This window comes from Oncorhynchus masou, chromosome 9 (assembly GCF_036934945.1).
Source record: "Oncorhynchus masou masou isolate Uvic2021 chromosome 9, UVic_Omas_1.1, whole genome shotgun sequence".
Taxonomy (NCBI): Eukaryota; Metazoa; Chordata; class Actinopteri; order Salmoniformes; family Salmonidae; genus Oncorhynchus; species Oncorhynchus masou.
In genome coordinates this window covers 21,483,503-21,497,788 of record NC_088220.1, presented here as the reverse complement: position 1 = coordinate 21,497,788, position 14,286 = coordinate 21,483,503, and the positions used below count along the sequence as shown (strand labels likewise).

General features: G+C 43.3%; 1 protein-coding gene across 1 annotated transcript in view; it reads right to left on the bottom strand.

The window, feature by feature from the left end:
- aff2 (AF4/FMR2 family, member 2) overlaps window positions 1–14,286 on the bottom strand; it is a 239,457-nt gene that overhangs the window by 85,953 nt on the left and 139,218 nt on the right. Inside the window, 1 exon segment of the mRNA XM_064972655.1 lies at window positions 13,936–13,973. Within this exon segment, the coding sequence (XP_064828727.1) occupies window positions 13,936–13,973 (38 nt within the window).

The window sequence follows — 14,286 nt, the reverse complement described above, 5'->3', positions numbered from 1 at the left end:
CAGTCCCAGCCCTCAGCCTCAGCCCTCAGCCTCAACTCAACCCCTAACCCCAAGCTCAACCGCAGACTCAACCTCAACCCCATGCTCAACATCAACCCCAGCCCCAGCCTCAGTCCTGCTCTCAAACCCACCCTCAGCCCGAGCCTCGACCGCTTCCCGAGCCCCAGTCCCCTGTCTTAACCTCAGCCCTAGCCCCAGCCTCAACCTCAACCCCAGCCCTAGCCTCAGTTCCAGCCCCTAGTCTCAGTCCCAGTCCCCAGCCTCAGTCCCAGCCCGCAGCTTTAGTCCCAGCACCCGCCTCAACCCCAGCCCTAACCACAGTCCCAGCCCCCAGCCTCAGCCTCACCCCCACCCTCAGTCCCAGCCTCAGCTCAACCCTCAGCCTCAACTCCACTCTCAGTCCCAGCCCCCAGACTCAGACTCAACCTCTTCCCTAGCTTCAGTCCCAACCCGGAGACAACCCCAACTCTAACCACAGTCCCAGCCCCCAGCCCCCAGACTCAGACTCAACCCCTTCCCTAGCTTCAGTCCCAACCTTGAGACTCAACCCCAGCCCTAACCACAGTCCCAGCCCCCAGACTCAGACTCAACCTCTTCCCAAGCTTCAGTCCCAACCCTGAGACTCAACCCCAGCCCTAACCACAGTCCCAGCCCCCAGACTCAGACTCAACCTCTTCCCTAGCTTCAGTCCCAACCCTGAGACTCAACCCCAGCCCTAACCACAGTCCCAGCCCCCAGACTCAGACTCAACCCCTTCCCTAGCTTCAGTCCCAACCTTGAGACTCAACCCCAGCCCTAACCACAGTCCCAGCCCCCAGACTCAGACTCAACCTCTTCCCAAGCTTCAGTCCCAACCCTGAGACTCAACCCCAGCCCTAACCACAGTCCCAGCCCCCAGACTCAGACTCAACCTCTTCCCAAGCTTCAGTCCCAACCCGGAGACAACCCCAACTCTAACCACAGTCCCAGCCCCCAGACTCAGACTCAACCCCTTCCCTAGCTTCAGTCCCAACCCTGAGACTCAACCCCAGCCCTAACCACAGTCCCAGCCCCCAGACTCAGACTCAACCCCTTCCCTAGCTTCAGTCCCAACCCTGAGACTCAACCCCAGCCGTAAAATTGGCCCCGCGTCGGTCCATCTCCATGCTTTCATTATCCATCTCAGTCCTAGGCTTGAATTCAATCAAAACCGTAAAGTGGTAAAAATATATATTGCTATTTTAAATCAAAAATACACTTTCTAATTTAACATTGTCTAATTAATAACATTATTGAAACATGCATTTTCACTGAGCAGAAAATGCTCTCTTATTTACAGAGTTCATTTCCTGAAATGCTTTTTTGTTGATTAAAGTCTCCTTGACTTTAATCTTAAAATGAATCTCAGTTTTTGTTTTACTTTCAATGGATGTCTAAACATTTGTGTACTACATGTTCTTTGTACTGACCGTTTCTGGGGCCTTTTGATAGGAAAACTGTATTTGGTAATTGCATCAGTAACAAAATTAACATTGTTAGGGACGACTTTGATAATGACACAATGTTGATATGATACATATATTCGCATTGTGATGCAAAGAAAGATAAGTAATGACAGCAGAGAAAAACAGGGCATAGCAGATAGATAGAAAAAAAGCATATTTTTCTTTGTCTGCTTTTCTGTGCTCCCTGCCTGAGGAGGCGGTGATGGATTTGCTGCTTGACTGGTCACACAGATTGGTGCCGGCAATGGCTGGGCCCTGACGCCTAGCTAGACTCAATACACACATTTTCTCACCTTCAGAACATTTACTTTCAAGCCCCCCGATTTAGGGCAAGGCAATTTACAAGATTCTAATAGGATCCATAAATAAACACCCCCGTCTCTTTGACCAATCCAAACACGACACAGAATAAACCAATCAATGAGGTGTAATATGGACACTGCCAACTCAATTGTTTACTGTGTTGTCGATATTAGGGTTACCACAGACAGAAAATGGCTATTATCAAGGGTAATTTCAATTTAGCTAGGGTTCAAGGCTACGACAGATTCATGGCATTTAGATGTTATCTGTCGCAGACAGAGAACAAACTGCTGTTCAATTATGTTCCTCACCTTCATGTCACACAAGATAATAACACAAGCCCAGAATGTCCAGAATTAGAGGAACTATTAAAAAGGCTAAATAATTGCAAGTGAAGTCAAGGACCTGAACAACAGAAGAAAAACCCCACAAATAAACCTTTTGTGTCCTGAAGCAAAACAAGCCCCTAAATTAAACAGACAACTATTGAGTGTTGTGGGTATTTTAAAAACGCGTTTTTGGCACATTTCCTGGTGCCTACATTCATCAGAGGCAGTGAAGCATTAGTTGTGAATGTCTCCCATTGGTTAGAATACAGTGGGACCACAGTCAATATGGATACTATATCTGGATGGAACCAGCCCTAATCCTGCACTGGAATGTCCTATTCCCAATCAGGGGAAGTGACTGGCTGATAGATTCCAAAGGCTGTTACTTTTGCAAAAATAAATAAAGATTGTTGCAACCTCTATATACGCTCCTAATAATTCTATGGGTATAACACAAACAAATGCATACTGTGTCTTCTTCAACACCAGAATGCGTTGTTTAACCTTAGAATACAGGTCGGTAGCAAAGCACCTGAATACATGTCCTTAGTTGTAGTTACTAGTGCTGAGCGATTAGTGCTTTTGGAGGTCGGTTCAGTTTTGATTCGATCATTTTTAAAATATTAAATGCACTATGCATTATGTGGGTTGAACGCTGTAACAACACAGAATAAAACAATGAATAAAAATTTGATGATGTTAGTAACTGCCCATTACTGCTTAACACTTATTCACCATAATTTGTACTACTACAAAATCACTATTTTAGTAGTTCTTCAAAGTAAAGAAGGCATACATGTCTGAATGCCAAATATCAATCACTTAGATCAGAGTTGGTCATTGTAGTTAATTGCCAAGTTTTCTGCTCTAAACTATGTAGAATATTAGCAGTGTTCGGGCTTGATCTGATGATTCACTAAAGGAACTGTGCATGTAGCTCACAAAAAAATGACGGTAAATGGAATTCAAATAATTGAACCGATGTCTGGCAATAAGTTGTTTAAAAACCAAAAAAATAACCAACATTTCAGTTAATGACTCAGAACTAGCAGTTACACATCATCTTCAAAGAAATGAGGTCTACAGAAAACCACACTATTACTGTGTGGTTCCACTGCCTGCTGTATTTACACTGTTAACAGTGTAGGGTTATGCATCACACTGCAGGTTTGAATCGCTGCTAATTCCTCCTCACCAGATGTCAATAGCACTTCCACGGGATAGTGTTCATCAGTGAATGGCCTTTCGCCAAAGCTAATCACGTTTACTGGAAGGGTCCTGTCAAATGTGTCTTAATAAAGGACATGCAGCTTTTAACAACACATGGTGATATGTCACATTTGGTGATGTAAATAGGTTGTGCTTGCTGCTTTGACTGCCCCCCCCAGGGAGTGAGAGAGAAGGGATCTATGCTCTTCTGGATCCTGTGTCTAGTGTCTACTGTCTCCGAGACTCTGTACTGCTGAGAGTAGTGACCTGATGTCACGTTCTGACCTTTATTTCCTTTGTTTTGTCTTTATTTAGTATGGTCAGGGCGTGAGTTGGGTGGGCAGTCTATGTTTGTTTGTTCTATGATTTGGGTATTTCTATGTTTCGGCCTAGTATGGTTCTCAATCAGAGGCAGGTGTCATTAGTTGTCTCTGATTGAGAATCATACTTAGGTAGCCTGGGTTTCACTGTGTGTTTGTGGGTGATTGTTCCTGTCTCTGTGTCTGCACCAGATAGGACTGTTTAGGGTTTTCACATTTCTTGTTTTTTTTTTGTAGTCAGTTGTTCATGTGTACATTTACGTATTAAAAAGAACCATGGACACTTACCACGCCGCATATTGGTCCTCTGATCCTTTTCGCCTCTCCTCTTCGGAAGAAGAGGAGGAAATCCCTTACACCTGAGACCTAGGCATGTATTTACAAATATTCTCAGAGTAAGAGTGCTGATCTAGGATCTGCTCCGCCCAGTTCATGTAATCTTATTTATTATGAGCTAAAAAGCTAAACTGATCCAAAATCAGCAATCATACTCTGAGAAGGGGGCCGTGCCAACCCCCATGTGTGGCCATAGCTATGCCAGTTGGTTCATCCTGAGAGCTGGCACAACCATGATCTGTGAAGAGCCCTCAGCCCAGGAATCATCTGAAGGAGAGATTTTAATAGGCACATTCCTCAGCTGGGGCACTGCCCCCCTGTGCCCTCTGGCAACGGGGCACACAAGCGTACGGCAGAAGAGCACAATAGAAGCCCTGTCAGATAGCAAAAACAAAAACAACTACAATAGCTAGTAAAGCAGCATCTGCCTAAAGGCTTTCCCCAGTTATAGTCAGTCAGTCAGTCAGTCAGTGTGTTCAGAGCGAGAGATTTCAACTACATGGCTATTAATTCGGGATCGGTGTCCCTTCCACGGGACGTTTGAGCTAACGTAGACTAATGTGATTAACATGAGGTTGTAAGTAACAAGAACATTTCCTAGGACATATACATATCTGATATTGGCAGAAAGCTTAAATTCTTGTTAATCTAACTAAATGTCCAATTTACAGTAGCTATTACAGTGAAATAATACCATGCTATTGTTTGAGGAGACTGCACAATTTTGAACATGAAAAGTTATTAAATTAAGTTGAACAAATTCGGCACATTTGGTCAGTCTTCATACAAAAGTTTGAATAGAAATACAATGGTTCAATGGATCAGTCTAAAACGTTGCACATACACTGCTGCCATTTAGTGGCCAAAATCTAAATTGCACCTGGGGTGGAAAAATACATTATGGCCATTCTCTTGCATTTCAAATACGATGGTACAAAAAAATACAAAATAACGTTTTTTCCTTTGTATTATCTTTTACCAGATCTATTGTGTTATATTATCCTACATTCATTTCAAATTTCCACAAACTTCAAAGTGTTTCCTTTCCAATGTTACCAAGAATATGCATATCCTTGCTTCAGGGCCTGAGTTGTAGGCAGTTAGATTTGGGTATGTCATTTTCAGCGAGAATTGGAAAAAAAAGGGCGGATTCTTAAGAGGTTTTAAAGTATGGATCTATTCAAAACATTTCACTTTGTTGTCACACCTTAATTCATCTTTACATGTGTATTAAAATGGAGAATATAATTAAAGAGAAAAGGGAAAAAACAGTATGTATTAAGAAGTCTATATATATTTTCTACCCAGCAGGTGACCTCTGCATCAGATCTGCACCACAAATCAATGTTCATCAGCTCTTCCAGGCTGTAACCAAACCACCAACATCACTATAATATACTGTCATTTGGCTGAGGAAAATCTAGCAATGATCACCTCTTTAAATAGCCTAAACTTGTATAATTAATCAGTGAATGCATTCAATAATATTGTTCCTCTTGGTGGGAGCCTGGGTGTATACACACATTACACACATGAATGGTACTGTAGAATTTGAACCCTGTGCATAACTCAGGGGGATGAAAGGTCTGTTGGATAATGGATTCTGGGAGCAGAATGAGTATCTGTACCCTGTATCTGTGTTCTTATAAGGTAAGGGGCGGTTTGGTGATGAGGGGCTGCATGTAGGGGTTGTGTGTAGCGTTAGGGGTTGTGTGTAAAATTAGTGGTTGTGTGTAGTGCAAGGGGTTGTGTGTAATGTTAGGGGTTGTGTGTAATGTTAGGGGTTGTGTGTAGTGTTAGGACGTGTGTGTAGTGCAAGGGGTTAGGCATAGTGCAAGGGGTTGTGTGTAGTGCTAGGGGTTGTGTATAGTATTACTGGTTGTGTGTAGTGCTAAGGGTTGTGTAAAATGTTAAGGGTTGTATGTAGTGTTAGGGGTTGTGTGTAGTGTTAGGGGTTGTGTGTAGTGTTAGGGGTTGTGTGAAGTTTTAGGGATTATGTGTCGTGTTAGGGGTTGTGTGTAGAGCTAGGGGCTGCGTGTTGTGCTAGGGGATGGGTGTAGTGTGAGGGGTTGTGTGAAGTGCTAGGGTTGTGTGTAGTATTAGGGGTTGTGTGTAGTGCTAGGGGTTGTGTGTAGTAATATGGGGTTGTGTGTAGTGCAAGGGGCTGTGTGTAATATTAGGGGTTGTGTGTAGTATTAGGGGTTGTGTGTAGTGCTAGGGGTTGTGTGTAGTAATATGGGGTTGTGTGTAGTGCAAGGGGCTGTGTGTAGTATTAGGGGTTGTGTGTAGTATTAGGGGTTGTGTGTCGTATTAGGGGTTGTGTGTAGTATTAGGGGTTGTGTGTAGTGTCAGGGGTTGTGTGTAGTTTTAGGGATTCCTGTGTTTTGTTAGGGGTTGTGGTGTCGTGCTAGGGGTTGTGTGTTGTGCTAGGCGATGGGTGTAGTGTGAGGGGTTGTGTGTAGTGCTAGGGTTGTGTGTAGTATTAGGGGTTGTGTGTAGTAATATCGGGTTGTGTGTATTATTAGGGGTTGTGTGTAGTATTAGGGGTTGTGTGTAGTATTAGGGGTTGTGTGTAGTGTTAGGGGTTGTGTGTAGTATTAGGGGTTGTGTGAAGTGTTAGGGGTTGTGTGTCATATTCGGGGTTGTGTGTAGTGCTAGGGGTTGTGTGTAGTATTAGGGATTGTGTGTAGTGCTAGGGGTTGTGTGTAGTATTAGGGGTTGTGTATAGTGCTAGGGGTTGTGTGTAGTATTAGGGGTTGTGTGTAGTATTAGGGGTTGTGTGTAGTGTTAGGGGTTGTGTGTAGTATTAGGGGTTGTGTGTAGTGCTAGGGGTTGTGTGTAGTATTAGGGGTTGTGTGTAGTATTAGGGGTTGTGTGTAGTGCTAGGGGTTGTGTGTCGTATTAGGGGTTGTGTGTAGTATTAGGGGTTGTGTGTAGTATTAGGGGTTGTGTGTAGTATTAGGGGTTGTGTGTAGTGCTAGGGGTTGTGTGTAGTATTAGGGGTTGTGTGTAGTATTAGGGGTTGTGTGTAGTATTAGGGGTTGTGTGAAGTGTTAGGGGTTGTGTGTCATATTCGGGGTTGTGTGTAGTGCTAGGGGTTGTGTGTAGTATTAGGGATTGTGTGTAGTGCTAGGGGTTGTGTGTAGTATTAGGGGTTGTGTGTAGTGCTAGGGGTTGTGTGTTGTGCTAGGCGATGGGTGTAGTGTGAGGGGTTGTGTGTAGTGCTAGGGTTGTGTGTAGTATTAGGGGTTGTGTGTAGTAATATCGGGTTGTGTGTATTATTAGGGGTTGTGTGTAGTATTAGGGGTTGTGTGTAGTATTAGGGGTTGTGTGTAGTGTTAGGGGTTGTGTGTAGTATTAGGGGTTGTGTGAAGTGTTAGGGGTTGTGTGTCATATTCAGGGGTTGTGTGTAGTGCTAGGGGTTGTGTGTAGTATTAGGGATTGTGTGTAGTGCTAGGGGTTGTGGGTTGTGTGTAGTATTAGGGTTGTGTATAGTGCTAGGGGTTGTGTGTAGTATTAGGGGTTGTGTGTAGTATTAGGGGTTGTGTGTAGTGTTAGGGGTTGTGTGTAGTATTAGGGGTTGTGTGTAGTGCTAGGGGTTGTGTGTCGTATTAGGGGTTGTGTGTAGTATTAGGGGTTGTGTGTAGTGCTAGGGGTTGTGTGTCGTATTAGGGGTTGTGTGTAGTATTAGGGGTTGTGTTTAGTATTAGGGGTTGTGTGTAGTATTAGGGGTTGTGTGTAATGATAGGGGTTGTGTGTAGTATTAGGGGTTGTGTGTAGTATTAGGGGTTGTGTGTAGTATTAGGGGTTGTGTGAAGTGTTAGGGGTTGTGTGTCATATTCGGGGTTGTGTGTAGTGCTAGGGGTTGTGTGTAGTATTAGGGATTGTGTGTAGTGCTAGGGGTTGTGTGTAGTATTAGGGGTTGTGTGTAGTGCTAGGGGTTGTGTGTAGTGTTAGGGGTTGTGTGTAGTGCTAGGGGTTGTGTGTAGTGCTAGGGGTTGTGTGTAGTATTAGGGACTGTGTGTAGTGCTAGGGCCTGCGTGTAGTGTTATGGGGTTGTGTTGAGTATTAGGGGTTGTGTGTAGTGCTAAAGGTTGTGTGTAGAATTAGGGACTGTGTGTAGTGTTATGGGGTTGTATGTAGTGTTAGGGGTTGTGTGTAGTGTTATGGGTTGTGTGTAATGTTAGGATTTGTGTGTAGTGCTAGGGGTTGTGTGTAATGTTAGGATTTGTTTGTAGTGCTAGGGGTTGTGTGTAATGTTAGGATTTGTGTGTAGTGCTAGGGGTTGTGTGTAATGTTAGAGGTTGTGTGTAGTATTATGGGTTGTGTGTAATGTTAGGATTTGTGTGTAGTGCTATGGGGTTGTGTGTAGTGCTATGGGGTTGTGTGTAGTGCTATGGGGTTGTGTGTAGTGCTAAAGGTTGTGTGTAGTGCTAAAGGTTGTGTGTCGTATTAGGGACTGTGTGTAGTGTTATGGGGTTGTATGTAGTGTTAGGGGTTGTGTGTAGTGTTAGGGGTTGTGTGTAGTGTTAGGGGTTGTGTGAAGTTTTAGGGATTCTGTGTCGTGTTAGGGGTTGTGTGTAGAGCTAGGGGCTGCGTGTTGTGCTAGGGGATGGGTGTAGTGCTAGGGTTGTGTGTAGTATTAGGGGTTGTGTGTAGTGCTAGGGGTTGTGTGTAGTAATATCGGGTTGTGTGTAGTGCAAGGGGCTGTGTGTAGTATTAGGCGTTGTGTGTAGTATTAGGGGTTGTGTGTCGTATTAGGGGTTGTGTGTAGTATTAGGGGTTGTGTGTAGTGCTAGGGGTTGTGTGTAGTATTAGGGGTTGTGTGTAGTGCTAGGGTTGTGTGTAGTATTAGGGGTTGTGTGTAGTGCTAGGGGTTGTGTGTAGTAATATCGGGTTGTGTGTAGTGCAAGGGGCTGTGTGTAGTATTAGGGGTTGTGTGTAGTGCTAGGGGTTGTGTGTAGTAATACCGGGTTGTGTGTAGTGCAAGGGGCTGTGTGTAGTATTAGGGGTTGTGTGTAGTATTAGGGGTTGTGTGTAGTGTCAGGGGTTGTGTGTAGTTTTAGGGATTCCTGTGTTGTGTTAGGGGTTGTGTGTCGTGCTAGGGGTTGTGTGTTGTGCTAGGGGATGGGTGTAGTGTGAGGGGTTGTGTGTAGTGCTAGGGTTGTGTGTAGTATTAGGGGTTGTGTGTAGTGCTAGGGGTTGTGTGTAGTGCTAGGGGTTGTGTGTAGTAATATCGGGTTGTGTGTAGTAATATCGGGTTGTGTGTAGTGCAAGGGGCTGTGTGTAGTATTAGGGGTTGTGTGTAGTGCAAGGGGCTGTGTGTAGTATTAGGGGTTGTGTGTAGTATGAGGGGTTGTGTGAAGTGTTAGGGGTTGTGTGTCGTATTCGGGGTTGTGTGTAGTGCTAGGGATTATGTGTAGTGCTAGGGGTTGTGTGTAGTATTAGGGGTTGTGTGTAGTGCTAGGGGTTGTGTGTAATGTTAGAGGTTGTGTGTATTATTATGGGTTGTGTGTAGTGCTAAAGGTTGCGTGTAGTGTTATGGGTTGTGTGTAATGTTAGGGGTTGTGGATAGAGTTAGGATTTGTGTGTAGAGCTAGGGCCTGTGTGTAGTGTTATGGGGTTGTGTTGTGTATTAGGGGTTGTGTGTAGTGCCGGAGGTTGTGTGTAGTATTAGGGACTGTGTGTAGTGTTAGGGGTTGTGTGTAGTGTTAGGGGTTGTGTGTAGTGCTAGGGTTGAGTGTAGTATTAGGGGTAGTGTGTAGTGTTAGTTGTTGTGTGTATTGCGAGGGGCAGTGTGTAGTGTTATGGGGTTGTGTGTAGAATTAGGGGTTGTGTGTAATGTTAGGGGTTGTCTGGAATGTTAGGGGTTGTGTGTAGTATTGGGGTTGTGTGTAGTATTGGGTTTGTGCGTAGTATTGGGTTTGTGCGTAGTATTAGGGTGTGTGTGAAGTGTTAAGGGTTGTGTGTAGTATTAGGGGTTGTGTGTAGTGCTAGAGGTTGTGTGTAGAATTAGGGGTTGTGTGTCGTGTTAGGGGTTGTGTGTAGAATTAGGGGTATTACTAGTGTGCTGTCCGAGGTAGCTTGTGGGTAGCTCTCTTCTGTGTATGTGTGTATGTACAGGGTATTTACAGTTGAAGTCAGAAGTTTACATACACTTAGGTTGGAGTCATTAAAACTCGTTTTTCAACCACTCCACAAATGTCTTGTTAACAAACTATAGTTTTGGCAAGTCGGTTAGGACATCTACTTTGTGCATGACACAAGTAATTTTTCCAACAATTGCTTACAGATAGATTATTTCACTTATAATTCACTGTATCACAATTATAGTGGGTCAGAAGTTTACATACACTAAGTTGACTGTGCCTTTAAACAGCTTGGAGAATTGCAAAAAATGATGTCATGGCTTTCGAAGCTTCTGATAGGCGAATTGACATAATTTGTGAAAATTGGAGGTGTACCTGTGGATGTATTTAAAATTGTAGTCATCCAAAAGTCTGGTTCATCCATGGGAGCAATTTTCAAATGCCTGAAGGTACCACGTTCATAGGTATAAACAATAGTACGCAAATATATTAACCATGGGTCCACGCAGCCATCATACCGCTAAGGAAGGAGACGCGTTCTGTCTCCTAGAGATGAACATACTATGGTGCGAAAAGTGCAAATCAATCCCAGAACAACAGCAAAGGATCTTGTATCTATATCCACAGTAAAACGAGTCCTATATCGACATAACCTGAAAGGCCGCTCAGCAAGGAAGAAGCCACTGCTCCAAAAAAGCCAGACTATGGTTTGCAACTGCACATGGGGACAAAGATCATACTTTTTGGAGAAATGTCCTCAGGTCTGATGAAACAAAAATAGAACTGTTTGGCCATAATGACCATCGTTTTGTTTGGAGGAAAAAGGGGGAGTCTTGCAAGCTGAAGAACACCATCCCAACCGTGAAGAATATTGTGGCAGCATCATATGATGGGGGTGCTTTGCTGCAGAAGGGACTGATGCACTTCACAAAAATAGATGGAACATGAGGATGGACAATTACGTGGATGTAGTGAAGCAACATATCAAGACGAGTGTCAGGAAGTTAAAGCTTGGTCGCAAATGGACATTGACCCCAAGCACACTTCCAAAGTTGTGGCAAAATGGCTTAAGGACAACAAAGTCAAGGTATTGGAGTGGCCATCACAAAGCCCTGACCTCAATCCTATCAAAAATTTGTGGGCAGAATTGAAAAAGCGTGTGCGAGCAAGGAGGCCTAGAAACCTGACTCAGTTACACCAGATCTGTCAGGAGTAATTGGCCAAAATTCACCCAACTTATTGTGGGAAGCTTGTGGAAGGCTACCCAAAATTATGTTTGACCCAAATTAAACAATTTAAAGGCAATGCAATCAAATACTAATTAAGTGTTTGTAAACTTGGGAATGTAATGAAAGAAATAAAAGCTGAAATAAATCATTCTCTCTACTATTTGTCTGACATTTCAAATTCTTAAAATAAAGTGGTGATCCTAACTGATCTAAGACAGGGAATTTTTACGAGGATTAAATGTCAGGAATTGTGAAAAACTGAGTTTAAATGTATTTGGCTAAGGTGTATGTAAACTTCTGACTTCAACTGTATGTGTTTGTGTGCGTGTGTGCGTAAGTCGAAATGTCCTTAACAAGTCACATAATAATTTGCATGGACTCATTCTGTTTTCATTAATATTAGTATTAGTATTTAACATCATATTTAAATGACTACCGCATCTCTGTACTCCACACATACAATTATCTGTTTGGTCCCTCAGTCGAGCAGTGATTCAACCACAAAGACCGGGAGGTTTTCCAATGCCTCGCAAAGAAGGGCACCTATTGGTAGATGGGTTAAAAAGAAGCAGACATTGAATATACCTTTGAGCATAGTGAAGTTATTTATTCCACTTTGGATGGTGTATCAATACACCCAGTCACTATAAAGATACAGGCATACTTCCTAACTCAGTTGCTGGAGAGGAAGGAAACCGCTCAGGAATTTCACCATGAGGCCAATGGTGACTTTAAAACAGTTACAGAGGTTAATGGCTGTGATGGATCAACAACATTGTAGATACTCCACATTAGTAACATAAATAACAGAGTGATAAGAAGGTAGCCTGTACAGAATACAACTTTTCCAAAACATGCATCCTGTTTGCAATAAGGCACTAAAGTAAAACTGCAAAAGAAAATTGGGGGCAAATCCAACACATCACTGAATACCAGTCTTCATATTTTCAAACACGGTGGTGGCTGCATCATGTTTTGGGTATGATTGTAATCGTTAAGGACTGGGGAGTTTTTCCAGGATAAAAAATAAATGGAATGGAGCTAACCACAGGAAACATCCTAGAGGAAAACATGGTTTCAACAGACACTGGGAGATAAATTCACCTTTCAGCAAGACAATAACCTAAAACTCAAAGCCAAATATACACTGGAGTTGCTTACCAAGACACATTGAATGTTCCTGAGTGGCCTAGTTACAGTTTTTACTTAAATTGGCTTAAAAATCTATGGCAAGACTTGAAAAATGGCTATCTAGCAAGGATCAACAACAAACTTGACAGAGTTTATAGAATTAAAAAATAAACATTTGCAAATATTCTACAATCCAGGTGTGCAAAGCTCTTAGAGACTCACAGCTGTAATCGCTGCCAAAGGGGATTCTAACATGTACTGATTCAAGTGTGTGAATACTTATGTAAATTATTTTTTTCTGTAATTTTCAAAAAACATGTTTTCACTTTGTCAATATGGGGTATTGTGTGTAGATGGGTGAGATTTATTTATTTTTTAATCCATTTTGAAATCCGTCTGTAACACAAAAAAAGTGAAATAATTGAAGAGTAATGAATCATTTCTGAAGGCACTGTAGGTGCGCGAGCGTTTGTGTCTGTGTGTGTGTGTGTGTGTGTGTGTCTGTGTGTGTGTCTGTGTGTGTGTGTGTCTGTGTGTGTGTGTGCCTGTGTGTGTGTCTGTGTGTGTGTGTGTGTGTGTGTGTGTGTGTGTGTGTGTGTGTGTGTGTGTGTGTGTGTGTGTGTGTGTGTGTGTGTGTGTGTGTCTGTGTGTGTGTGTGTGTGTGTGTGTGTGTGTGTGTGTGTGTGTGTGTGTGTGTGTGTGTGTGTGTGTGTGTGTGTGTGTGTGTGTGTGTTGTTCCAGGGGCGGCATGTCCGGGGGAGTGCTCGCAGCATCTCCACTCCCAGAGTCACTTTCTGAGAAAGAGCTGGAGGCCATGTTTCACGCTGTCTTCCTTAATGAGCCCATTCACACAGCAGCCATAATACTCCCATGATTAGAGATGATAGAACACCCATACTTCTCCTGCTCCATGCATATTAATGCACCCAGACTGGGGAGCCCAGACAAGGTGTCAACCCGCGCAGCTCTGCTCTGCTCCACACAGGGGAGAAAAACTGCTTCAGGCCTGCGGGTCATATAATATCTAAACCGATAAAATAAAAATGCTAGCAGTATTTAAATTTAGTACATCCTCTGTGCTACTCTTCTACACGATTATTATTCATGAAGAACAGCCACTGGATCACACCTCGTAGTTGTGTCTGTGTATAGGGCAGGCAATTATACATTTCTATACTTAGCCTGTTTTCTTCCTCTCTGTTAAATTCTACAGTGTAGTAATTTCAATATGCTGACGATAAACCTCATCTTCACACTCTAAATCATGTCTCTACAATTACAACACACCGGAGAAAGATACATGTAATTAAACTATACAGCGCAATGATCTGAAGAAGTGTGATATAAACAGTTACTGATTACATATCTGTGTGCAAAACTGATAATTTGCAACCCAGTATGCAAAGAACAGGATGTAATACCATCCAATACCATGCATTGTAATAATATGCATTACAGAGACACTTCCACACAATGCTGCCAGTTCAACATGATCTGCCACGTACCTGAGAGGTGTACTTCTGGGCTTGGGCTTCTCAGCTGCCTGTGAAAACAGTAACACAACACAGTCCTGTTAGTTGCTGTACAGAACAGAACCTGCAGTATGTGATGGATAGTGATACCCATCTCTCTGGACCACTGAGAGATCAGCACAAATAGCCCCAAACTGGAGGAAGGATAACAGGAGGGATGGATCCCGGCCCAGGGATGAAAGAAATCAGCCTCATCATGATAGGCACTCAAACACGCACTTTCCTCTTAGTCTGTTTCGTCTGTTAATCCCCCCTTCTCTTTGAATGGAGGAATGTGAATGATTAAAGAGATCAGTGAGGCGTAAACCGCCGATCAATGCTGGT